Genomic DNA, 27,167 nt, shown 5'->3' with positions numbered 1-27,167 from the left:
TTTTATTTTGTTTTTATTGAAAAGGCAAGAACATAAATGTTTAAGCATCCTTACATCAAAACCTAACTGGCAACACCTAGATGTTTAAAGATTGAAAGCTAATGAGGAGTCCTGCATGATGCAGAAATGCCATTTCCTAATATCCGTCATTTTGATTGTATCATATTGTGGCAAACCTAAAGTCTTATCATATGATATGAGAATTTAAGTGACACGTAACTTACACAAATTATAAGCTCCTTTGTTGAAGTGAAGCTCACCTAAATTGTGGTGAGTTGCAAATTTTCCTACCCCACAGGAGCCAGACTTGTTAGCTTCCATTTCATATGCTGTGTCCATCTCCACAAGAGCTGTCCCTGCAACAAAAGCCAAGCTTGGAGGACTTGGCTTCTTAATGAGTAGCCTGAGAAACACCCATAAGCAGTCTGCTCTCTGCCCCATCCTGTCGTCCCTTCCCAGCTGTCTCATGGATACTCCTTCCATACTTTCATATATCCATTCTCCTTTCATCCACATTGAAGGTTACAGGAGTTAAGATTTTAGTTACTCATCAGTTCTTTTTCTGTCACCTCTATCTGATGGATTGATTCATTTACATGTCTGCTGTTATGTCTAGGTGTCAATATCTAACCCCGCAAAGAAAGCCTTTTTAAATTGTATCCTCCCCTTCTTTTATAGGTTACTTAAGTCGTTTTTAAACTTTTCTGGGCATGCATGTCTTCTGTAAATTCCCATTCAGGTTTTTGGGTACGCCCTAGGTCTCTGAATCAAGTACAGCATATTCTATAGCAGATCAAAACCAGGAAAGGGATATTCAAGTATCGCAAATTGTGAGTACCCCTGAAACAGAGTAGTGTTCAAGAAAGCCCTAATATCCTCCCCTTTTGCCCAGATAAGTATGTTTAGTGCTTGTGTTAGAAGGACAGTCTCTAACACCACTTAATTCACTCTAACTGGTTATGTGTATTCGAATGAAGGAAAAGAAATAGCAGTTGCTCACAAGGGGTCTTTGAAAAGGACGTGGAGTCAAGAGTGGGCAAGATTGGTGACTTGGTATTAAAGGCTCAAGCAGATGTTTGTAAAGCCCCACATGAGACATGCATGACTGTCTCTTTTCATCTGTAAATCTAGCTTGAATGCATGTTCTCCTAATGCTTATCTGACAGCCTTTTCAGAGGTTATAAGCAACAGGTCTGTTTCTGTGCATCACCTTCTCCAGAGCTGTTTGCAAATTCCCATTAAGTTAGTTCTATGTGGTAAACTACTGATATGGGGAAAGCATGGGTGATGGAGCTGGCTGCTTTTGGGGGGGAGGGCAGGTTCTCAATAAAGTCATTGCTTTCCCATCAGCCTTGAAAGTAAGCATGCAGAAACTGCATGTAAAAGAAAGCTCCACCAGTGATGTAAAGCCCTGAATGCCCTGGAGGAGCAAATTGTATCCCAAAGGCACCTGCCCAGCCACCCACTTACAAAATTCCATGGTGAGAGGTTATCACCAACATGTAAAAACCCAGCAGTTTACAACTGAGAAGGATCTGGACCCAGAGTTGATGAACTTTCAATCGTGAACTCAACTGACATTGGCCATGAACTTGTAAGTTTATGAATTAGAAATGTGTTGTTGGTTTATGTTATCTGAGGTACAACGGTGAACTGCGGTTTTGCAACTTAGTTTTATAACCAATAGGATAAGAAAGTTATATGTAGAAATGAGGAAAGATTTTCTGTTGGCTACTTATCTTCAAAAAAAAAAAAGCATGTTTGCATCAATGAAAAAAATAATTAGTTTTTCTCAATTGTACTAACTGGTTTTGGTTATTAAAAATACAAATATAAATACATTTTATTATATAAAAAGCAAAAACCAAACCGCAGGTACTTTAACATTGACTTATCATCTTTATCTTTACCTTAAGTTATGTTTCACTGTACAACTTGCCTCAGCTTCATTACAAAAGAAAGTACTTATAAAAAAATACCAAATTACTACATTCTGCTGATATAAGAATTATTTACTTTAAAAAAGAAAAAGAGAGGGAGGGGAAAAGTAAATATCTATAGTGAAAGACAAAAAAGAATTTGAAAAACAGAAAATGTTAGTTAAACCCTTACAAGCAGTTAACCTGGCCTTGGGAGAAGGAACAGACACCATAAATATGTCAAGCTGAGGAACAACAAGATAAGCTCAAGGGGAACCAAATGGCTAATGAGACTAAACAGAAAATTACTGGAACTATGCATGAACTATCCTAATTAGCATACTAAAAGATCCACCCTCGAGCAAAGAGAACCCACTACTAACAAAGCCCCCTTCCATAGAACACTAGCGGTGAAAAAAAGAACACTGTAACTTTAAATGGAGACAAGGCTTGAAGGAACCAATGGAATTATGTGTGACTAAAGGTAACTGTAAACAATTGTTCAAAGCGTATGAGAATTTTTGCTGTGTTAAGAGGTATGCTAGCTTTGTGGATTACCACCTAGCACCCACTTCTGCACATGCATGCAAAGCACAAATATCTCAACTCTGTGTGTGGGTCAGCTGTTGCACACCAGGTGAAGCACCCGGATTTGGGATAACACTGTGACAGCTCTGTCAGCCCGCAGTGGCACAGAGATCTTCAACACAGATGGAAAAGTCATTTTAGCGTGTGCTCTACAGACCCAGTGCTACCATGTGGGGTCAGCAGTGCTTCTGTCCACGCACTCTGTGTATGCATCTCTTTCATGGATTCACACGTTCTGTAGAGCATGTTGTCAGTACGTCAGCAAAAGTTACTGGGTTGCCGATGGTAAGAAGTGTCATGAGGCTGCGGACCTACTAGGGGAAGAAGAAGAGAAGGCTGAGACATTAAGCTGTAGTCTCGGCTTGGGCGAGCGAAGTGTGTGATAAGAGACATACCTTTCTCGTGCTCATGCAAATCCACTTTTGATGTACAAACCTCATCCCAACCTTTCATAAACCTTACTCACCTACTGTGACTTCATTGCATGCAAACTTGTGAACACATGAAATATGCTGTGAGTCAAAAGGGCAGAGGTATTGTTAGAAAGCATTGCCCAGCAGTGTGTTTGCATGGGTGGAGCATGCCTATAAAAGCTTGTGAACCAGCCCTGGCCTCTTCCATGAGTGGGCTCCTGCCCGTCGAAGTTGCAAAATGCTGGTGGCAATGCTGCTCCTCTTCTGCTGCTGCTTGGGCCCTGCTGCAGCTGGGAAACTGCTGGTGGTCCCAATGGAGGGCAGCCACTGGCTCAGTATGAAGGAAGTGCTGGTCGAGCTGAGCAAGAGAGGGCATGAAATAGTTGTTATTGCACCAGACAGCAAAATACTGATAGATTCCTCGGTAATATATGAATTGAAAACGTATCCTGTACCTTTCAAAAAGGAAGAGATGGAAGAACTTATGCGCTCATTTAGTGCAAGCTGTTTCAGTGAAGAGCCTTTTCTGATCAGATTTTTGAATACTTGGGATCATTTCCGAAGGAGCTCTGCCATGTTTCAAGCTTCCTGCAGTTCCTTACTGTACAACAAAGAGATGATGAAATACATTGAAGAAGGTAAATTCGATGCCATCTTTACAGATCCTTTATCACTCTGTGGACAGATAATTGCTTTGTACTTTTCTATCCCTACTGTTTTCTTCTTGCGGGGCATCCCATGTGCTATAGACATTCATGCTGCTCAGAGTCCGGACCCACCATCCTATGTCCCACGAATGTTCTCACTCAATACAGACCATATGACGTTCTCTCAGAGAGTGCAGAACTTCCTGATTAGCATTTCAGAGTCTTTCACCTGCAGTATGATCTTTTCACCATTTGAAAGCTTGGCCTCGGACTTTCTCAAAAAGCCAATGACAATTACGCAGCTTCTAAGTCATGGATCCATTTGGCTGAAGAGACTTGACTTTGTTTTTGAATATCCCCTGCCTGTAATGCCCAATATGATTTTCATTGGAGGCATAAACTGTGGGCAGAAGAAACCATTATCTCAGGTCAGTGACTGGCTGGGAAAGGCATAACAAGGGAAAAGTTTTGGCAGTCATACACCTGCATGATCTGAGTGAGCTTTAATAATGTGTTTGATATGGACGTTTACCTAAAGACATAATTTAGATTAATGCTTTCTGTACAGCTGATCCACAGGAAAAACAGACCAGGAGAATCAGATGTGATTCCATCTCCTTTCCTTCAGGCAACCCAACACAGGGAATTTTTCCGGTGAGGGGGTCATGTACTATGCTGTGTTAAATTCTAGCTGAAGTCAGGTACACAAATACCATCTCACCCAGGGATCAATGCAAAAAGGACAGGTGAATTATAACGGCTCTTCAAAAAATCCTTTGCCTCACATATAAGGTAGTAGAATATTTCTTCAAGAGCATTAGCTCCTTATCAAGTCAGAAAAATAACTCACTACTGAGTTATGTGCAATAGCATCATGTGCTCCTTTCTGTAACAGCAGTCTTGTGTTTGAGTTGAAGGCTAGTATTTTGTGGTGAAGGTTTTGGTGTAACAACAGCTTCCATCACAAAAATTAGACAGCTGAATTTGCAACTGCATTTTTAGGAGATGTCCAGTTTGGATAGGGAAATGTTGATGGGTGGTTGCTTGGGCATTCATAGTCTAAAAAGTACTTGATAAAGGCATGGATGTGATGTATATTAGCTTGTTGGTTCTCACAATATATGTTAGCTTGTAGCTGCATGTGGTGTATATTCTTGCTTGCTTGTGCTTTAAGTGGAACATCCTCATGTGAAGCCAGAGATTGAGTGGAAAAGGAGATATAGGAGGAGACAGCTCTCCTCAGCAGCTGAGGAATCTGTAGTTAGTGTCATCTAGCCATTTCAGGAATAAGTCACATAATTTCCTAGAAAGAACAAAGTTTTATCCTTTGTGAACATTACTTAAAAATAAAGACTCTCTATTCTTCCCTTGATTTATTTTCACTTGCTAGCCTTCCCTGAGTCTTAGGGCATCGATTCCTCCTGCCTCTCACCACTCTTACTCTTCTCCCAAATCCACAGGCCTTTGTGAACATGAATGAGTCAAGCTTCACAGAAAACAGATTTGCATTTTACAAGCCTGGCCATCTTCCCCAGAGCCAACCCTAAATGCCCTCAGGCTTCACCTGGTACTTCACCTCTTGCTGCCTGTTAATTTCTGTTGAGCCGATAGTGTTCATATCTTGCTTTTTCACAAAAGTGTCTTTCAAATTGCCATCAAACCCCCACATGGCCACTTTCATTGCGGTAGAGTTTTTTCCTATCTCTTCTGTCATGAGAGCTGCTTAATGGCTCCTCAGGGACAAATCCAGGCAGATCCTCTGGGAAAGCTGCAAGACAAATCCTGCCTGCAGGCAAGGATATGTAGGAGCCTCAGCTTGAAATCAGACTATCCTCTGAAGACAAACTCACTCTCACACTCCAGCAGCAATACGTATTGCAGAAGTACTGATTGTTCAGTCCTGGTTTCTTGGTGTCTTCCAGCTATGCTTCTGAATTACACAGGTACATCTAACAGCAAAATAAAATCCTGTAGTTTGACAAGTTTGTCAGAAGTACTCGCTAGCTGCTCAGACATGGTATTTTACTTTTAGTTTTTCATCTGAAGTACTGCCAGCGCTTACCATTGAAAATCAATGCTGGTCTGAACCAAGAGGACTATTACTGGCTACTTCTGTCCAAGCTTTGGTGTATTTAATTAGGTACAAGGGGAACTGAGTGGCTTTTTCTTCCTGTTGCTCCTGGAAGAAGAATATGGTCAAAAGAGGCACAGAGAGATAGGCCAGGATGAGAACGAAGAAGTTACATGCATGACAGCATGGATTCAGTGTTTTTCCTTCACTGATACAAACCTCTGCTGCAGTGTTGCTTATTTTAATAAATTTTTACCTGGTGTTGTACCTGGCCCCAGTGCTGAGCTTTATGTAAATCACAGAGCCTCCTCCTCAGGATTTGCACAAATATCATGCTGTATAGTGGCATAATTTTCTAATTTTAGACATAAACTTGACAAGCATTTCAGAACAGCTGTAAAATGCTTATCAAAAAGAAAGGAAAGCAAGAAAGCATTTTAATACCTTCTTTCAGCAAGTCCAGTTGCTTCCAAGTGCCAGGCCTATTCAAAGACTTGGGATTTTTTTTGCAAAGCCTGATTTTCTTTTCAATCTAACAATTCAATCAGCACAGGGAATCAATCAGAAAGGACCCATCCCAAGGGAGCCTCAGATACCAAGCCCAGTCCTGCCCAACCCAAGTTGATTTATCAAGTTCCTTAAATGACTCATCAATGCCTTGAATGGTTACTGGTGACTGGTTTTACTGGAAAAGTTGGGTTGTTAAGGGGTAATGTGAGAACCTGGCAGGGTGCTGTGGGTCTACTTAAAATCTGTTAGGCCAGGGCAGAGAGCAGAGTCTGAATTTCTAGGAACATGGCTCATGTAAGTAAATACAGTTACTTAGTTTCTGCAGGGGTTTTGGTTTTCCTGTCTCTGTTTTGCTTGGCCAGTGGTGGAAAGCTGTTGGTGGTGCCAATGGATGGGAGTCACTGGCTCAGCATGCGCTCACTACTCATGGCCCTCAGCCAGAAAGAGCACAAAATTGTCACTGTGGCACCAGAAGTAAACTTGAATGTGAAGACATCTGAATATTACATCCTCAAAACATATCCAGTGCCTTTAACCAGGGAAGAACTAGAAGCACGCATGAATTCATTTGCAAATGATCTTTTTGAGAGAAGACCTTTTCTTCAAAGAATTGCTGCGCTTTATGAAAAAGTTCAAGTCATCTCTGATCTCTATGTCTCCTCTTGTAGCAGTTTACTGCATAACAAGGATCTGATGCAGTATCTTGAAGAGAGTAAATTTGATGCTGTTCTCACGGATCCTGTTGTGCCATGTGGACAAATACTGGCTCTGCATCTGTCTATCCCATCTGTTTTCTTTTTGCGAGGACTCCCTTGCAGTTTTGATTTGCAGGCTACTCAGTGTCCAGACCCTCCTTCTTACGTCCCAAGAACATTTACAGACAACTCAGACCACATGACATTTATCCAGCGTGTGGAAAACTTATTTCTCAAGTCATCAGAATCCTTTCTTTGCAATTTTGCCTATTTGCCATTTGAACTTCTGGCCTCAGATGTTCTTCACAGACCAGTAACAATGAAGGAGCTCTTAAGCCATGGATCAATTTGGCTTAAAAGAATGGATTTTGGTTTTGAGTATCCCATGCCAGTGATGCCCAACATAGTTTTTATTGGAGGAATAAACTGTGGAAATAAAAAGCCATTATCTCAGGTCAGTGATTTCCTTGATAAAATATACTAATGTTTGAAGGGGGAATGCTGTTTGTAAATGCTGTGTGTATATTACTGCATAGGTGATTTTGTGGGATTTATATAGGCAGTAAGGTACACTGTCAAGACAAAGGAAATAGGTGAAAAACTGGGTTGGTTTTAATTGCAGGTACTCTTCCATAGGATTAGCAGGATCCAAGCATTTGTGCTTACACAATTGTTTTCTTTGGCCTAGGTTGAAGTAGTTCACCACTACACTCTCCCTAACGAGGCAAACACCCGAGGCAAACACCCACGAGTGAGGGAGATCCCTGTCTTACCGGGCAGGTCTGCTGCTGGTGTTTGCCAAATCAGTATTGTTAACTCAAACTATTTGTTTTACTGTTACAAGTGATTGTTAAAAACAATTAATCTTTTCAGTTCATAGAACCATCCTTTCCTAATTTAGAAATAAAATGTTGTAATGCATCAGTTGGAAGGAAGTGTTCTGGTTGCTCTGTCAATCTAGGCTTATTCTTTCATTGCATGGATTCCTTACAAAATCTTCTAAACAACTCTTGGAGGTTTTCGTAGCTGCTAGCAAGCACTGAGCTTCTGCAACAGCTTACGCTGCCTTCTGAAAAGTTTCCCTAAAAAGGGTGTCCCTAGAGCTGCAGTAGTTCAGCAAATGTCCCTAAAAAAATTCTGTTGTCTACTATAAAACTCCATACTAAACCATTGTATTGTCAAAATTGACTTCTGTGCAGTAATTTTCATAATTAGGGCTGATTGTCTGCAAATCCTGTCTATGCATTAGACGTATGTTGTTTGCTTTCATGCCCCTGAGGCATACTCTTCCCAGGCTGATCTGGACCAGTGTTTCTGAATTGCTAATTCAGTTTTAAATATAGCTGGCACAAAACATGCTGTTGCCCTTCCTTCTTCCAGCCCCTACTTCATCCTTCCAAAAAAGAGGCCTTTCAGGGAAATGAACTTTGATAGCCAATTTTCCATTTTCATTACAGTGTCAAGTATAAAACTGATAAAAAACCCAGGCCATTTCACATGTGAAGCATTAATATTTTTATAAGCTTTTCAAATGAAAATGATTTGGACTGGCAAGAGTGAATAAATTTTCATACACTGAAAATTCTTGTTTGGAAAAGGAATGATATGTTAATTAGCTCTTTTGAACAGACCAGTTGTTGAAGGATCCCTCATTTCCTTAAATCCCAGTGTTTCTCCAATACAAAGAGGTGGGTGTTTCACAGTCTAGCTGATACTCTGAATATTGCGTGCCAAATTGGCTGAACTTTAACACCTTGTATTCCATCTTTGCCATACCCATGTTTGTACATTTACCACACTGCAAATAAGTCTAAAGATCATCTGGAGAAAGCACATCACAGATTGCTTGAAACCTAGCTAGGGATATTCTTTCTGGATCGCACTCACCAGATTTCTGCAGAAATGGCCCAGGTGCTTAATGCTTATCCACAAGTGACGGCGGCGCTGCTTCTGCTCCTGTCTGTGCTCAGTTTGGCTGCTGGTGGGAAGCTGCTGGTGGTGCCAGTGGACGGGAGTCATTGGCTCAGCATGCGGGAAGTGCTGGATGCTCTCAAGCAGAAGGGACATGAAATAGTCATCGTCGCACCTGAAATCACTATGTTCATAAAGCCAACAAAGAACTTTGTCATGAAAATGTACCCAGTCCCTTCCACACAGGAAGAGATGGATGAAAATTTCCAGCGATTTTTACGAGATGTACTTCAAGAAGGATCTTTTCTTGAAAGATTTCTTAAAGTATATGAAGGTATGAAAAGAGTCTCTGATTTGGCAGTTTCCAGCTGTGCACACTTACTGCACAACAAAGAGCTTGTCAGATATCTTGAGGAGAGCAAGTTTGATGCTGTTCTTACAGACCCTGTACTACCCTGTGGGCCGATACTGGCTGAACATCTTTCAGTCCCTTCTGTGTATTTTTTACGAGGAATACCTTGTGGTTTAGATTTTGAAGCCACTCAGTGTCCCAATCCCCCTTCTTATGTCCCTAGGGCATTTACAGAGCATACAGACCACATGAACTTTCTCCAGCGGGTGAAGAACCTGATCTTTGAAATCCCAAATTATTTTCTCTGTGATTTTGCCTTTCAACCATACGCAAAACTGGCTTCTGAGTTCCTTGGGCGGGATGTGACTGTGCCGGATCTCTTACGCCAGGCTTCCATTTGGCTGCTGAGGTTAGATTTTGTGTTCGATTACCCAAGACCTTTGATGCCCAACATTATTGCAATTGGAGGAGTACACTGTGCTCACAAGAAGCTGCCTCAGGTGGGTCATGCTCTGTTTTTAATTCATGCTCTGATAGACTTCTGTGTTCACAAGGTGGAATTTTGTGTTGCAGATAGGAGTTACGTTCCCATTTAGGATGTGTTAGGCAAATATTCATGAAAGAAATCAGTTTTCTCTCACTTTCTTCCTCACTTTCCATTTTCTGTGTGGGCAGCTATACCTTTTCACTTATAAAGTGTTCTCAGTTGAAGAGAAACTCTGGGTTCTTCTAGTGAATGTCTGTGATGGAACATTGTATCTACCAGCAAAAAGACTGTCAGATTTTTTGGACAGTAGGACAAAGTGTTGGATTTGTCTTACGATCAGCTCACGTGGGATGGCCCAGAAAACCTTAAAAGGTCTTTCCAGGCTCAAAACCCAGTTCTAATGAATGGAGTACGTCTGATTTGACACATCCAGCACAGTATGACTAGCACTGAAGGGGTGGATGCAGCCTTGGTGATGATGCTAATGTCTCAGATGTGACATGTTCTATGGGTCGGATGTAGAAGACAGCAATGCACACAGCTTTTAATGGAGAGCCTCCTCTGCTGCTCTGTGGGAGAGCTTGGAGAGTTGTGCTACTTTTTTTGGTGCCTTAGCTTTCTCTTCAGTCATATTCTTTAGGCCTTGTGTGCCATGGCGTGAGGTCATGAAGCCTGTGTGGCAATTCCATCCATTTCCAAGTGGTGGAGGTGGCTGTGGCATCTTACAGAGTAATTTGCCACCTGAGCATTCATGCAACTCTGGACACCATGCAAGATTAGCCAGTGATGAAAAAGAAGCCAGAATTAGGCCCTGAATTGTTTCGTGGAATGTCCCCTCAAAGAGTATTCGTACATCTCTGCTCTGCCCTCTGAGCATACAAAGCCAACCCCTCCATCCCCTGAGGAAGGTCTCAGACACTGGAAGTACAGCTTAGTGTTTGTGATGTGCTCTGCAGGCAAACCTGGCATCATGTTTCCATCTTTATCAGTCTTCTTAGTCTAGAAACCATCTTAAAAAGCTCTTCCACATCTGCTACAGGGCCATAGACCTCCTAGAGATGAGTCTTCAAAGAGAGAGGGAGAGGGGACAGGTCTTATCCTGGGAGAAGGGAGCAGGCTCTGCTAGGCTGAATGGTGATGCGGGTGTGAGACATCTGCACTTGCAAAACGTTCAGCCAGAGGGAAGCTATCAGACCTGCAGTGCCATCCAGAATCACCCCTGTCTCCTTCCTGGGACACTCTTTACTGTTCCACTAACAGAAGAAGATGGAGCTTATCTGGTGCATCCACCACACACCACTAGCCTGTGGACTTGGCTGGAATTAAATGCTTATTATGCAGCCTTTTATCAAATCAATGATTATACATTTACCACACAGCAAATACCTTAAGGATCAAAAGACAGCCTGTAGCAGAGATTGCTTAAATACGTGGAGCTGGTGCTGTGGCTTCAGTGCCACCAGTGGTTTGCTTTCTGGATCGCACTCACCAGATTCCTGCAGAAATGGCCCTGGTGCTTAATGCTTATCCACAAGTGACGGCGGCGCTGCTTCTGCTCCTGTCTGTGCTCAGTTTGGCTGCTGGTGGGAAGCTGCTGGTGGTGCCAGTGGACGGGAGTCATTGGCTCAGCATGCGGGAAGTGCTAGATGCTCTCAAGCAGAAGGGACATGAAATAGTCATTGTCGCACCTGAAATCACTATGTTCATAAAGCCAACAAAGAACTTTGTCATGAAAATGTACCCAGTCCCTTCCACACAGGAAGAGGCGGATGAAAATTTCCAGCGATTTTTACGAGATGTACTTCAAGAAGGATCTTTTCTTGAAAGATTTCTTAAAATATATGAAGGTATGAAAAGAGTCTCTGATTTGGCAGTTTCCAGCTGTGCACACTTACTGCACAACAAAGAGCTTGTCAGATATCTTGAGGAGAGCAAGTTTGATGCTGTTCTTACAGACCCTGTACTACCCTGTGGGCCGATACTGGCTGAACATCTTTCAGTCCCTTCTGTGTATTTTTTACGAGGAATACCTTGTGGTTTAGATTTTGAAGCCACTCAGTGTCCCAATCCCCCTTCTTATGTCCCTAGGGCATTTACAGAGCATACAGACCACATGAACTTTCTCCAGCGGGTGAAGAACCTGATCTTTGAAATCCCAAATTATTTTCTCTGTGATTTTGCCTTTCAACCATATGCAAAACTGGCTTCTGAGTTCCTTGGGCGGGATGTGACTGTGCCGGATCTCTTACGCCAGGCTTCCATTTGGCTGCTGAGGTTAGATTTTGTGTTCGATTACCCAAGACCTTTGATGCCCAACATTATTGCAATTGGAGGAGTACACTGTGCTCACAAGAAGCTGCCTCAGGTGGGTCATGCTCTGTTTTTAATTCATGCTCTGATAGACTTCTGTGTTCACAAGGTGGAATTTTGTGTTGCAGATAGGAGTTACGTTCCCATTTAGGATGTGTTAGGCAAATACTCATGAAATAAATCAGTTTTCTCTCACTTTCTTCCTCACTTTCCATTTTCTGTGTGGGCAGCTATACCTTTTCACTTATAAAGTGTGCTCAGTTGATGCCTTTTTAACTACGTTTATTTTAAGCCATTCTGCGCAATGTTGTGTAACTTAGTACTCTCTTTCCCCCTTAGCAAGTGATGGAAGATCAGCAGGCAAGTCTGAAGACTGTCAAAGCCTTGCAGTTCAGTATAATTCATACAACTTTGCATATTGTTCTAGTAGGATCTGTTATTTACTGAGGAATGCATGTGAGGCTTCTGCCCCAGTGCACCCTTGCTGCCTTACCACTTCTTTTTCTTTGTCAATGAATTTGTCTGCATCTTCACATGGGTATTTCCAAAATTGGAACCAGGAGGAATGTTGCAGGCTGCGGACTCTCAGGCTAAGAAGCACTGTCTGTTTACAGGCAGGCCTCAGAAGATTTCACCTTGGTGGTGGCTAAGTGACACATCTGATAAAAAAATCAATTACAATGAGGCTGAAGGGGCTATGGTGGCTTGGCAGGTCCTGCTCAAAGGCAATAGAGCTGCCAAAGCTTTTCTAATAGAAACAGATGGGGCTTAATGTGGTGCATTCAGCACATTTACCAATCGCCTGCACAGATTGCTGCACTCTAGTGCTTATTTTGCATCCTTTTATCAAATCAATGATTATACATTTACCACACAGCAAATACCGTAAGGATCAAAAGACAGCCTGTAGCAGAGATTGCTTAAAAGCACGGAGCTGGTGCTGTGGCTTCAGTGCCACCAGTGGTTTGCTTTCTGGATCGCACTCACCAGATTCCTGCAGAAATGGCCCAGGTGCTTAATGCTTATCCACAAGTGACGGCGGCGCTGCTTCTGCTCCTGTCTGTGCTCAGTTTGGCTGCTGGTGGGAAGCTGCTGGTGGTGCCAGTGGACGGGAGTCATTGGCTCAGCATGCGGGAAGTGCTGGATGCTCTCAAGCAGAAGGGACATGAAATAGTCATTGTCGCACCTGAAATCAGTTTGCACATAAAGCCAACAAAGAACTTTGTCATGAAAATGTACCCAGTCCCTTTCACACAGGAAGAGATGGATGAAAATTTCAAAGCATTTTCACGGGATGTATTTGAAGAAGGATCTTTTCTTGAAAGAGTTATTAGAATGTACCAGCATTCAAAAAAAACCTCTGCCATGTTCCTGTCTACCTGTAGACAATTACTGTACAACAAAGAGCTTGTCAGATATCTCGAGGAAAGCAAGTTTGATGCCGTCTTTACAAACCCTCTACTACCATGTGGGCAGATAGTGGCTGAACATCTTTCAGTCCCTTCTGTGTTTCTCTTGCAGCTGATACCTTGTGATTTAGAAACTGTAGCCACTCAATGTCCCAATCCCCCTTCTTATATCCCTAGGGCATTTACAGATCTTACAGACCGCATGAACTTTATCGAGCGGGTGAAGAATCTAATCTTTGAAATTCCAAATTATTTTCTCTGTGATTTTGTCTTTCAACCATATGCAAAACTGGCTTCTGAGTTCCTTGGGCGGGATGTGACTGTACCAGATCTCTTACGCCAGGCTTCCATTTGGCTCATGAAGCTAGACTTTGTTTTACACTATCCAAAACCATTGATGCCCAACATGATTATGGTTAGTGGAGTAAACTGTGCTCACAAGAAGCTGCCTCAGGTGGGTCATGCTGTTTTTGTTTGTGTCATTCTTGCAGGTTTTTACATACTCTGAAATGTTGCAACACAGGTTTTGTTAGTTTTGTTTCTGTGGGTGATAGCAGAAGTATTTCAAACTGCTTTTGCTTTGCAAAGTGGAGGCAGCACTGGTTTCAGTGAAGGCACCTGTAAAGATGGAGAAGGTGTTGTATATGGAATTAGCTCTGGGAAACTCCCCATTGATCCTGTGTCCCCAGTTACTAACCATCTTGTTGGCTTTTGCTGGACTTGCTCCAGCACATTGATGTATTTCTTGTACTGGAGAGCCCAAAACTGGGTACATGTCTTCAAATGTCTCCCAAATGCTGAACAGATAAGTGTCATCTCCCTGTCTGCTGGCTGCACTCGTACTCCTATAGTCCAGGGTGCTATTGCTTCTGTGGCTGCAATGGCACACTACTGACTCATAGTCACCTTTTGTCCAAGAGGACCCCGGGTCATTTGCTGCAGAGCTGTCCAGCTGGAGTACAGCCTGTCCTGTGGCATGGGGTTATCCCATTCCAGTGGCAGAACTTTGCTTTTGCCTTTGCTGACCTTCACAATGCTGCTGTTGGCCCATTTTTCCAGCTCGTGGCATTCTTTTTGCATACCCCAGGCCAGTGATGCTACTTACCGAAAGTATCAGCTGACATCATAAAAATAAAGTATAAGTTGGGTTACTTTATTCTTAAAAAATGAATGTTGAGTTTATTTCAGATTTTTTTCAATGTGTATTCAAATATAGTAGGTCATTTGCAGAGTAACATCATAGCTTCTATTTTTAGAAATAACTATTCCTGTTAGGTAAGTTTTTCAGATATTGACTTTGCAAAACAGCAAAATGGGGCTTATTTTTCAGAAAAAGCTGAACCTCACACAGTAAAAATGAAGCATTTTTAAGAGGATTCAAACTTGGCACTCAGTCTAGACAAGCAGAGGGGGAATAAACCGTACAGCTAAATCTATGAAAAGAACAATGACAGAGGTCTATAAAATCCTGAAAGGTGTAGTCAAGGTGAAAGGGGAACTGATAGGCAGTTTCTCCCAGTACCTGACCTATGACCAACACTGAAATGTAGCAACAGCAAGCTTCAAGCAAACAAAAGGGAGTACCTTTCCACACTGTGCACACAAAAAATTTAAAAAGCTGCCTCTCAACACCAGCAGATTTTTTTTGTAGGTAAAAAAAATCTGCTTGTCAACACTAGCAGATATTTTTTGTAGACAAAACCTATGAATTTAAAAAGGATTTGGATGGTTAGTAAGAGGTACAGTTTGACTGCCAGGATTTGTAGACTTAAAGTAATCATGCATTCCCTTAACAGGATATTCGCTGTCCTGTTCCCAGTGTACAACCTTGGCACTCAACTCTGTACTTTAGCTTTACTTTCTCCTGATGGATATCTTTTTTCATCCTGGCCTTTGGAATGGGCTGAACTCATGGACTTTAGTCTCTGGACTCATATACACGTGAAAGGGTGTTCGTGTGTTGCTCAAAATCCAGTGACACACCTTCTAAACTCTTAGGAACTTGTTAGCCATAAGGGTTTGGTTTGTGGGGTTTTTACCTCTTTAATGTCGTTTTATAGCAGTTTATATTAGTGTTATTCAGATAATACACATTTAAAGTTCTGCTAATGTTTCAGCCAAGACTAACATGGAAGTGACTATATATCAAATATGAGATTTGAAGGCCCTTTATATGTTAGCATAGGGTAAGAGTACATCTGCAGCTCCGGGTTAACTACCTGAGTGTATGCTGCCACCTTAAGGTATATGTAATGCTGCGTCGCCTTGTGCAAGATCTTTTTGCCACTAGAACCTGAAAACACACACACAGGTACTGCAGCTATCTCCCTGGCACGTGAGAATGTCTTCTGTCCACCTCTTTTAGTTTTTGGTCTTTTAATATCACCTCAATCTCAGCTAGAGAAGAAAGTTTCCCCAAAACAGGCTGCAGAATGGGGCTGTATTGGTGTCTGAAACTGTTTCCTCTTTAATGCAGTTTCCTTAGATGTCACAGTTCTTGCTGGCTTACAAGCATCACTTTTTTTGACAGGCCACATGGAGAAGCTCCTATCAAAACAAACTTTTTAGGACACAATTAGTATTAGCCTTGGAACGTGCTTATCACACCCAGGTACCTTTGGCAAAGCTAGCTATTTCACAAACCAGCTTTCCCATCACTCCTACCTGCTCCAAGACAACTCTTCTAGGCTGCTGCACAGCAGAAGAAACTGTTCAGAGCTCTCTCTGATCAGGTGTGCTTGGTTGGGGGGTCTAAAACAGTCTTTCTTCTCCAGCCAGCAATGACTCTTGTTCCACTACCATTCCTATATCTTGTTTTGTTTTGTAAACTTGTAAATTTTTGGGATCCACCTTTTCCCTTTCCATGAAATATGCCTTAATGGCAGATGAGATCTACTTAGTCAGGCACTTCCTTAAAGCACAAACTGCAGGTATCTGCTTTTCTGGGTTTATCTTGAAAATTTTCATATGCCTTTGCATATCATCCCTGTCTAAGGCCATTGCTTTATTAATGGTGCCTATTTCGTTCACTCATCTCCCCACTGAGTTTCCATTGCATCATTTGCTGCAACTTCAACCCAGGTTCTTTCTTGAGAATAATTAGGCACTTAAATCCCATTCAAATCAACCTGATTTGGCTATCTAAACAAATCCTTGAAGCGGGACTGTCTTCTATATCAGATCACATCAGTTATATAAGACAGACCTTCAAAACCTCAGAGGTAAAAAGCTTTTTCCAAATGTTCAGTCTGAATCTCTCAAACTCCTGTTTGTGGCCCCAATTATACTATTTATTGCTGCCCAGAAGTTTGGGTCCATTGTCGTTGTTACTTGCCATTGAGTAGCTGTAGGCTGCAGTCAAATGTTATAGAGAACAGGACTCCCAATATGGTTTGGGGGGGGTTTGCCTTAAAAAGCTTATCATGGCATATGCAGAAGCAGCTCAGAAACCCTTGTTCTCCCCTTCTTCTGGTAAGCACAGGAAAAAAGTGTGGACTTCCCTTGGCTCATACCACAGCTTAGGCTTATTAACTTCTTTTGAAAGTAATTAATTTAAGAACTTGCAAAAAAGTTTGGCCTGTGGCCTCTCACCTATGAACCCTTGTTACCTCTCTTGAGCAAGGACCACATATTCTGCTGTATCATTGCTTTCAGAAAGACATTCGGCCTCGAGCCACTCAACTACAAACTCTTATGGCCCCTATTGAGCAGGAACTGTGTGTTCTGCTGCATCATTGTTTATATAAAAAAGTGTTTGGTTAATATGTTACCCAAACTTTGGTGACACAACTTCTTGGTGTGTCAGCTCCTGCTTACCCTGTAGAACATCCTGTGTGAACTCCAGGCACCTTTCTGAGCAAAGGTGTAAAAGAGAAAATTGGAGGTTTATGTCTCTCGTGTCGATAGCGCAACACACACAGAGCAACAACTCTTTGGAGAAGCTCAGTGGCCATAAAAGTTGATTCCTGACTTGAATCTGGCACAGGACAGTCAAGTGCACAGTGACTCACTTGAAAAAATCCTGACCCAGAAAAATCCCTCTACAAAAATCTGCTACCTCTGCTAATCAAAGGCCCTGCTAATTGTTTCATTTACGATAACTTAAATGCATGGAAATGCTTCTTACTTTACATCCCTTGATAGCACACTTACCAATGCTTTTATCATTGTTTAAAACATGATCTTTGAACTGCAATAACCTGTCTTGGTAAACATTTTGTAGAGGTAAAGATCAAAGACCATCAAGTTATAAATGAGGTACAACTGTTTTTTGTTTTCATACGGTGCTTGTAAGAAGTGAGAAGGAACAGTTCATTTCTTCTCCTGCCGACAGTTATGTGGAGGTACCAGATATATGCTGGGATTGTTCTTTTTCTTTCTTTCTGGAGTTTGGCAGAAGGTGGGAAGCTCTTGGTTGTGCCTCAGGATGGAAGTCACTGGCTGAGCATGCGTGTGGTCCTGGAGAAACTCTGGGAGAGGGGGCATGAAATCATTGCGGTGATTCCTGATGCTAGTTTGCTCATGAGAAGCTCACAGTCTTTCATCATTAAAACATACTCTGCGCCTTACACACAGGAGTATGTGGATAAATTCTACCATTCCATTGGTGAAAAAATATTTGATAACCCTTCCCTTCTGGAAAAATTCACAATTTTATTCAGCAATCTATCAGAGCTGACCACCATGTTCTCTACTACTTGTCAGCATCTCTTATACGATGAAGAACTAATGAAGTATCTCCAGGACAGCAAATTTGATGCCATTATGATGGATCCTGTGTTGCCCTGTGGACCAATTGTTGCTGAATATCTTTCTCTCCCTTCAGTGTACTTCATGCGTGGGTTTCCATGTACCTTAGACTATAAAGCTGCCCAGTGTCCCAGTCCTTTTTCTTACGTGCCAAAGACTTTCACATCCAGTTCAGATCACATGACATTTATGGAGCGTGTGAAAAACCTCCTGATTGGGGTTTCAGAGCATTTGTTCTGCTATCTGTTTTATTTAAAATATGAGAACTTAGCTTCCGAGTTTCTTCACAGAGAAGTAACACTACTGGAGCTATTCAGCAAAGCATCAGTTTGGCTGATGAGATACGACTTTATTTTTGAGTATCCACGCCCAATAATGCCAAATATGATCTATATTGGAGGCATCAACTGTGAGCAGAAGGAGCCATTATCAAAGGTTTGGCATTGTTCACACTAAGGGTATTATAGCATTTATTAGCTATCATTTAAGAATTGCTTTAAGTGCTTCTTTTTTGTTCTTGAGCCAATATGTGATCAAATAGCAGGACGGCATGATTTGGGAGTGGGAATCTCAGGCTCGGACAGACGATCATGGGATCACTACAAGCAGCTGAAGGGTTTCTCTCTGGGAGAGCTTAGGCAAAGTTGTCTAAGCTGCGTAGCTGCCTAGGCACAGCTTAGCTTGTTGTAAGCATATCACCATAACATTAGACACTCATGGCCTGTACACTATATCTAGCTAAATGACAAAGTAATTCTAGGTCATATGATTTAATAATCCCAAACAGTTGCAGAATACTGATTAATTGCAGGGGACTTGGCTGGGCAAAAAATGGAAATGTGGAATTAACTCTGTGGACATACCCAGGCACTTGGTAGAGGGAGTTCTTTTGCCTCTGAATTTGTGTAAGAAGCAGTGTAAGGTAGCATGTAAGAGGATGATTGGAAAAAGAAGCCTTCAGGATTGTAACTAGATACCCTCCCTCCCTAGCTTGTTTAAACCTCCCTAGAGGGCTGTGCAGGTAGCACAGATGTCGGTCGTTTATTCTGTTTTTCAGACCACGATGGTGTTGCAACAGCAGAGGTTGTTGCTAAGTTTGCATCGCATTTACTACTGTAGACTCAGGGCTTTCACTTTGATAACTGCTACGATATAGAAACAAATCTGAAGATAAACCTTAACAACCCACTATATACCAAACCTCTGTCAATCGTTGCTTAGACTGCGAGAGCGCAAGGTAATCCAAAGGTCAGCTTCTGCTCTGAAGCACTGTGTCCAATCACCTGAGCAGTCCCAAGGCAGGGAGTTGATCATTAACTGGATGTTAACAAGACAGTGATTGCTGGGTCAGGTGTTATCTCCCATTCATGACTCTTGTTCAGCCTTTCAGTGCAACACGCTGCCAATTGCTGGACACTTCTCCATTGAGCATTTGAATCCTCTAATGTTAATTCGAGCATTCAACTTTACTTTGCAGGGCTCAGTTAAAGCCTTCACTGTGCACAGATAAACACAACCTTTACTCACTGTTAAAAATTACCCTTGTTTCTCCCCGCAAACGTAGTGTGTTAAAAATTAAACACTTCTCCTGGTTAAGATTAAAGTGCAAAGTACCCCATGTTTCATTCCTTGTCCCCTGCAACAGTTTTGCCACGGTTTAAACCTTTGCTGACGGCACAAAGGAAATGGCCTCTTCAAGTCCAGGAATTAATTCTCTTGCCTCCTGGGTTGTGTTTTTCCTGCTCCTGTGGACCTTTTCTGAAGGTGGAAAGCTTTTGGTTGTACCTATCGATGGCAGCCACTGGCTCAGCATGCGCCCGGTTGTGGAGCGGCTCAGGCAGAGGGGACATGAAATCGTGATGGTTGTACCAGAGATAAATTTACGGATAGGTTCGTCGGTGCATTATACCATGAAAACATACTCTGTGTCTTACACTAAGGAGTATGTGGAGGCAGAATTTAAAAAGATGGGCTATAGGAGTTTCACACCTCAACCCTTCTTGGAAAAATTCTCAAAAATGGCAAATATTACAGCCATGTTCTTCGATTCCTGCAAACGTCTTCTGTCTAACAAAGAACTGATTAAATACCTTGAAGAAAGCAAATTTGATGCTGTCTTTATGGATCCTTTTTTTCCATGTGGTCAGATAGTGGCTGAACACCTCTCCCTACCTTCTGTGTACCTTGTACGGGGACTGCCGTGCAGCCTAGACTTCCATGCTACTCTCTGTCCAAACCCTCCTTCTTACATTCCTAGGTTCTTCACTCGCTACACGGACCGCATGGCGTTCCTCCAGCGTGTGCGCAATCTCATAGTTAGCCTGAGCAGTTCCCTGGCTTGCAGTTTTCTTTATTCGCCATATGACCATTTGATCAAAGAATTCCTCCACCAAGAGGCAACAGTGCTTGAGCTGCTCAGCCGCGCATCCGTTTGGCTCATGAAATACGACTTTGTGTTTGAGTACCCCAGGCCCCTAATGCCTAACATGGTCTTGATCGGAGGCGTAAGCTGCGCTCGGGAAAGAGCGTTATCGCAGGTCAGTTATCTTTTTTCCCCCCTAGTTTCCCTATGACTGCAATGTTTGCGCTCACCATGAGATGGAGCTCCCGCCAGTAACACATCAAAACAGGCAGAAAAGCAAGGTGGAAAGCAAACCCTCTGGATTGCCAGACAAGCATGCACAAAAAGGCTGGGGCTTACCATTTATTTATCTATTTATCTATTTATGTATCTATGTATCTATGTATCTATTTATCTATCTATTTATCTATCTATCTATTTATTTATTTATTTATCTATTTATCTATTTATTTATTTATTTATTTCGTCCCAGCATATTCCGGCTGCCTATTTTCAATAATTTTGTTTTGTATACCTGTTAACAAGACTTGGTGCTACCTGGAGTAATGCAGCAGGCCAAACCATGCTAGTCCTCTGCTCAAGGGCATTTTTTTTTTTTCCATGTGGACAGATAGTGGCCGAACATCTCTCCCTACTTTCTGTGTACCTTGTATGGGGACTGCCGTGCAGCTTAGACTTCCATGCTACTCTCTGTCCAAATCCTCCTTCCTACATTCCTAGGTTCTTCACTCGCTACACGGACTGCATGATGTTCCTCCAGTGCCCAGATTGTGTGGGCAATCTCATGGTTAGCCTGAGCAGTTCACTGCTTATGGCAAAAAATTACCATTTCTGCAGGAATTTCAGACAGTGGCAGACCTAAATGACAACCCCACCACCCAGTGAAGCAGCAAGAGATGTCTGCTTCTTTTGTATAAAATACTCTGTCCCAGATCTGGACTGCAAGTGTATTTTGCTTGAACTATGCCAGACTTCCTAAATATGGGATTACCTGCCACTTTCCACTAAGAAATCCTCTGAATTCTTAGTGTTTTCACTTATTTTTCAGTGAGTGTCCACTGCAAGTATTTCATAGAGGTGGTGCTATGCACCACCGAGATGAGCAGATGCTAGTTAAAACAACTACTGAAATAACCTTCGTATTCCCAAAGCAGGGCTGCAAAAAGTTTCTTAAGAATAGTGGCACTTCTGAGCAGGAAGTCAGACCTTGGCACACAAAAACATTTAAAGAACAGAGTAAAACTGATGTGACTGGTCCCACAGAAAATTAATAAGGCTAAATACACCTTGAAATAGCTGTAAGCGTTCCACTGCATCAGGAACTGCAGGAAGCGTGTCAACCATTGGCCAAAGAAATTTGTATCAGAAGCACATTTGTAATTTGGGGAGGATTTTGCAGTTCCCGGGTGTCTGTGAGTTTCTGTAGAACTGAGACCTGAGTTTCCAACCAGACATCTATGACACCCGAATGGAGAGCGTGTTTTCAGAGAAAACTGGTAAGACAGAACGAAGCCCTGAAATTAGAGTTACATTTCGCCTTGTTTGCCCCCAGGGAGAGCATCAGGTCTGCTGTTCAGGGTGCTGCTATCACCAAACCTTTAATGGCTCCGTCTATTTGGGATCCAGCTTCAAGCAAAAGGCCACGGCACTCTGATCAGCCACAAAAATACATAACAGAGCACCAACAAAGAGATTTAGTCTTGGTTATACCCTCAGACCCTAGAGATAGCACTTCAATCGCCAGACTTACAGGAACATTTAGTTCATTTTATTCTAGCCATTTAACTCTGCCTGCAACAGTTCCCTCCAGTTTTGTCTTTCCTTCCCTGGCTTTACCAAATATTTTTCTATGGCACAGGATTTTTGTTCCAGCCTTCAGCTGTTTTTATGCTTTATAGGAACCCTTTTGTTCTTGGAGTCTAGTGACAGATCTCGTAGCCCTTCTATGATTTAAATCAAACAAAAAACCAGATAAAAAACTGGCAGTGGTTCAATATTATCATACTCAGAGCAGACCCAATAAATCCAGACATTAGAAGTTAGAGATATCTGCTGTCAGAACACTCTTCAAAAATCTTAATTCTCTCTTGCAGCTGCATGGTCTGAAAAGAAGAGCATCAACTCTAAATCCAGAGCATCTGACTTGCAATAAATGTGAAAATAAACCACAATATATTCACCTGGGGATTGGTTGCCAGGGAAAGTATGACAATGAATTGATCTCCTTAATTGGTACAACACCTTTTTTACTGCACAGAAACCCATGTCTTTGAGCAGGCAGGCTTTGCTATACGACTGGTTTAAAGTAAATTTTTTCTCATGTATGTACTGAATCTTGGTTCAGGCTTCAATCCTGCAAACACTCATGCACCTTCATCCACCTGTGCCTATTTTTCTTCCCTGGGACTCATTTTCATACAGATAACTGATTTTCCTGATCATAATTTTCTTGTGTTGACTGCTTATTTTATTGCCTTTCCAGATAGTTTTGTGGGAACGTGACAGGTATTACAGCATATGATGTGGAAAGGACTTCAACTAAGATGTGCTTTGTGTTGGCAGGAATTTGAAGCTATTGTGAATGCCTCTGGGGAACATGGCATTATTGTCTTCTCGCTGGGCTCCATGGTCTCTGAGATTCCTATGAAGAAAGCCAAAGAAATCGCAGAAGCCTTGGGATCAGTCCCTCAAACGGTAGTTTCCCTTTTCTCCTTCCAGCACAGCAATTCAACAATGTTTTCAAATACAGTACATGCCTACCTTCAGCTTTCAGTGTGCCTGGTCCTCCCTTCTTTCTCCTGCTCCCTGATGCCAGAAAAAACGATCACCCCACCTGATCTGCTTGATAAAACAGGTTTTGTTCACCACAGACGTTTTCAGCTGTGGCTTTGTAACCCACTGAGCAACAGCAAGAGACTGGTTGCTGAGAGCTGACATTGTGTTTACTTCTCTTGAAAGGTTTTGTGGCGATACACGGGAGAGGCGCCTCCCAACCTGCCAAAGAACGTAAAGCTCGTCAAATGGCTGCCACAGAATGATCTTCTAGGTAGGTCTGACATACCTTGAGAAATATCAGAGTGTTTCTTTTAATCCTGATACTGCTGTTGTAAGGCCCCATTAGCACCATCTGTGCTGACTCTCTGTATCACTGTGGGTCACAGGACTTCCTTACAGGCTTTGCTGTTTGAACCAGAGCTTGTCTTTCAGAAACTTACCAGATTGCAACTTCAGAATTGCTGAATTATGAAACCACTGTGTCTGGAAAGGTGTTCCAACACTTAACTACCTTTACTGTCAAAAATGGGGGTCTTTATCTCTGACTAGCCAGTCTCAACACCCAGACATGCGTTTTTGTTATGATTTTGTCTACTGGACTGAAAAGAAAATTTGAGGTCCCAAAGTGAACATTTCTAGACAGGTTGTTGGGCTTTTCAAGGGGTAAAATTGTATCTGCTATTACCAGGAGTGCATTTGTTGGTTAGACAACAGGGCTTGGCTGTGGGAGATTTGCAAACCCAGCAAATGGAAGACATGATAAAAAAGTAAGCGATGGTAACATCTTCTTTAATCTCACTTGGCTCTGATTCATCCTAAAATCTGAGAAACTTTGGAGGATTATCCAAGGTTTTCCAGAGATAACCCAAACCAAGACAGAATGCTACAACCCAGCGTTCATTCAGTCCCCCATAATGTCCTGCTCTCTGCAGCCCCAAGTCTGTCCACAAGTAACGATGCACATGACAGCCCAAAATTCTTGATATATACCTCCCAGTGCCATTTTTGTACACGTTTTTCCCCAGGGATGTGTTACTGTGACTTAATAAATCAAATAACTAAGCAAGTTTTCCTTTCCTCCACAGCTCACCCTAAGACTCGTGCATTTATTACCCATGGAGGCTCACACGGTGTTTACGAGGGCATATGCAATGCGGTGCCAATGGTACTAATGCCTTTATTTGGAGACCAGATGGACAATGCCAAGCGAGTAGAGTCACGGGGAGCAGGAGTGACACTGAATATACTTGAAATGACTTCGAAGGACATATCCGCTGCCCTGAAAGCAGTAATCAATGATAAAAAGTCAGTAATAGGAACACAGCCTTTCTCCTTCTACTGTTGTGTAACACCAGCATGCTAGCTTGCAGCTTAACAGAATGTTAATCTGTTCTTATATGCCTTCTTATATCAAAGTCACATCATTGAGAAGCTGATGCTTGTCCTGGGTTAACCTCATCCTGCCCCTGTAACAGCACTGTCCTTCTCACTGCCTGGGAGTATAATCACTAGGTGACAAGAACTGGCTGATGTGAGAGGATGCAGGTAGCGGGGAAGGTGGGGTAGATGCAATGGAAGAAATAAAGTTGACAGAAGATGTGTCACCTGCTTAAAACCAAATTTACCAGGCAGTGATGCAGAGGGCTTTGACACAGCTTGGCAGAGAATGCAATTGGTGAAGGGAGATGTGGCAAAGTGCTTTTGTTTCCCAAATCAGTGGTGACGTGAGTCAGTGGGGAGCCCGAAAAGGTTGAAAGGCTCAGCTGCCTGGCTGGTTTTCTTTGCATGAGGCTTGTCTGGAGATGCTGTCTGCAGAGCAGCAGGAGGAAGCCAGCAAGTGGCAGTGTCTTGGTGTAGTCCAGAGGCTGTACTGCATCAGGAATCATTGCTTTCCAGATGGCAGCGTTTACTAAACATAGCTATTATCACTCATTTATTTTACAGACTAGTTTTTCTCAGCCATTTCCCTCCCCCCCCCCCCCAGTGCTCATAAGGAGCTGTATGAGCACAGTCAGCTGCTGCCTGGCTCAGCAAGGCTGGACAATTCCAGCACAGAGCAGGAGGAACATGCAAGGGTATGCTGAGGTGGTACAGGGAACCATCCTACACGTCACAGTATTGCAGCCAGCATGCCCCAGGTGTTTTGAGGTATTACAAAGGGGAGCTTTAAAACATACCCTCCTCTTCCCCGCTCCCATTCTCTGTTGTCATTAGGGCTTCTCAGTCCTTGGCATCCTCTTCCCCATCATGTTTTTGAGAAATGGCACCTTATTGCCATTGCTCTCTAACCACTTTTCTTATAGCAATAACAATAATAATAGTAGCAATAATAATAATAATAATAATGCATCTTGATCTTTGAAAAGCTGTATGGCTTTTCTACATCCAGTCTCACATTTCAGCCAGATACCTTCACCTTGGAGATTTTGATGACAGCTCAAACTGAGCTTTTTCTTTTTCTTCTTTTCTATTATCTTTCCTCCTTTTTTTTTTTTTTTTTTTGTCATCGAAAACAGCACATTTCTGGGCCCATAACTTTGCCATTATCCTTGTTATGGGGTGGTGGAGGTGGGGAAACACCACCAGAGAAGCCCCAGTGGGCCAACCAGACAACTAACACTGCATCTCTTTTTTTCTGAGGACTTGGAAGCACAAGTCATTGAAAACATCCCACATCTTTTCTTGACAGGTACAAAGAGAACATCAAGCGTCTCTCAGACCTTCACCTTGACAGACCCATCCACCCCCTGGACCTGGCTGTGCACTGGGTGGAGTTTGTAATGAGACACAAAGGGGCTCCACACCTGCGACCCGCTGCTCACGACCTGAACTGGATCCAGTACCACTCCCTGGACGTCATCGCCTTCCTCCTCGCCGTGGTGCTCCTCTCCCTCTTCATTTCTGTGAAGTGCTGCCTGTTCTGCTGCCGCAGATGCTGCTTTAAGAAGGGAAGAACAAGAAAGCCAACCAAATCAAAGTCTCACTAGCAGATGAAACTAGTGGTAGGAGATAAGGTCTGCTCAGACCAGAAGGATCAGAGAACATCACAAATCTCAAGAAAATTATTTCTGACTTTCAGTCAAGAAATAATGTTCCTTTAAACTAGCACCATGGGAGGGGTTGTTTCACTGATATAATTTTTGCCTTTAATTAAGAATCGGTTATTAAAATTACTTTGTATAGGAGCACTTCAGTCACTTGGGAAGGTATTAGTGCGAAATCTGAGGCTCCTGGCTTCCACATCTTGATGTACAGCAGGCTTATGGTGACTTTTTTTCCTTACCTCTCTATGCAATGGGATTTATAGGGATTTCATAAGACTTTGCTTCAAGGGCTTTAGAAGAACCATTTACTGAAGTGTAATACTGTCAGGTTTATCAAGCACTTTGAAATCTCTGTATAGCTGTTGTTATAGAAGAGGCAAACGTTATACTCTGACAATGTGTCACATAAGCCTAGCTAGATACATATCTTAAATGGATTTTGTGTGTTTATAATACCCTGAACAAAATTAAGGTTTTGGCAAGGAAGTTGTTGAAAGCCATGGGTGTTTCACCGAAGTTCTCCTTCAGGCAGAGCACTGTACCTGGAGATTACCTGTTAGGCGATGAGATCTTCGTAATCGTTGTTTATAAAACCCAACTGATGTGCTTTTTGTAAATGATGTTCAGGTAAGGACCCAAACACCAGCCCTATAAATAAATGCCCAATACTAATAATAGTGGCTCTTGTGTTTTCTGACTTGAGAGGTATGGGGCTGGATGCTTGCTCAGTCACGGAGAGAGAGCTGGAGAAGGGAAAGATTCAATGCTCCGCAGTGTGAAAGCCACCTCGATGCACAAAAGCCAGTTCTCAGCATTACTGTCTGTTTGGTGATGTGATCCTTGCTGAGAGGTTACATCCTGAGGCTGCCACAGTTCTCACTGCTACGTACAGGAAAAGTCAGAAAAGCCCACAAACATCTTAATA

The 27,167-nt window shown here is 42.4% G+C and overlaps 4 protein-coding genes across 10 annotated transcripts in view; all 4 read left to right on the top strand.

Moving 5' to 3' along the window:
- On the top strand, positions 1-4,029 carry LOC121093247 (UDP-glucuronosyltransferase 1A1-like). Its single transcript, XM_040605229.1, has one exon. It carries the CDS (start codon positions 3,159-3,161, stop codon positions 4,020-4,022), a length of 864 nt encoding a protein of 287 aa, XP_040461163.1. The 5' UTR covers positions 1-3,158; the 3' UTR covers positions 4,023-4,029.
- Positions 1-26,914, top strand: part of LOC121093243 (UDP-glucuronosyltransferase 1A1-like) — a 35,427-nt gene extending 8,513 nt beyond the window's left edge. For 2 of the 7 annotated variants that reach the window (XM_040605224.1, XM_040605219.1), the window contains exons 2-5: positions 22,986-23,117; positions 23,382-23,469; positions 24,284-24,503; positions 25,888-26,914. In XM_040605224.1, coding sequence (XP_040461158.1) covers positions 22,986-23,117; positions 23,382-23,469; positions 24,284-24,503; positions 25,888-26,185 — 738 coding nt within the window. In that variant the 3' untranslated portion in view covers positions 26,186-26,914. Of the gene's footprint in view, positions 1-11,085; positions 11,959-12,866; positions 13,767-17,580; positions 18,497-19,139; positions 20,599-22,985; positions 23,118-23,381; positions 23,470-24,283; positions 24,504-25,887 lie in introns of those variants that run through there. The other 5 variants (XM_040605225.1, XM_040605220.1, XM_040605221.1 and 2 more) reach the window with 5 other exon arrangements.
- LOC121093246 (UDP-glucuronosyltransferase 1A1-like) lies at positions 6,432-7,774 on the top strand. The gene has a single exon (XM_040605227.1). It carries the CDS (start codon positions 6,434-6,436, stop codon positions 7,325-7,327), a length of 894 nt encoding a protein of 297 aa, XP_040461161.1. The 5' UTR covers positions 6,432-6,433; the 3' UTR covers positions 7,328-7,774.
- Positions 7,354-10,950, top strand: LOC121093245 (UDP-glucuronosyltransferase 1A1-like). The gene has a single exon (XM_040605226.1). The coding sequence runs from the start codon at positions 8,746-8,748 to the stop codon at positions 9,700-9,702; it is 957 nt and encodes a 318-aa protein (XP_040461160.1). The 5' UTR covers positions 7,354-8,745; the 3' UTR covers positions 9,703-10,950.
- Positions 26,915-27,167: the final 253 nt, after the last annotated feature.

The sequence above is a fragment of the Falco naumanni genome, chromosome 8, assembly GCF_017639655.2.
Source record: "Falco naumanni isolate bFalNau1 chromosome 8, bFalNau1.pat, whole genome shotgun sequence".
Lineage (NCBI taxonomy): Eukaryota > Metazoa > Chordata > Aves > Falconiformes > Falconidae > Falco > Falco naumanni.
Note: the sequence above shows the minus strand (reverse complement) of the source record. Positions and strands in the feature narration are given on the sequence as shown.

What these genes read in the sequence shown, in the direction of transcription:
- LOC121093247 (XM_040605229.1), top strand. Translation starts at nt 3,159, where the DNA reads ATGCTGGTGGCAATGCTGCTCCTCTTCTGCTGCTGCTTGGGCCCTGCT.
- LOC121093246 (XM_040605227.1), top strand. Translation starts at nt 6,434, where the DNA reads ATGGCTCATGTAAGTAAATACAGTTACTTAGTTTCTGCAGGGGTTTTG.
- LOC121093245 (XM_040605226.1), top strand. Translation starts at nt 8,746, where the DNA reads ATGGCCCAGGTGCTTAATGCTTATCCACAAGTGACGGCGGCGCTGCTT.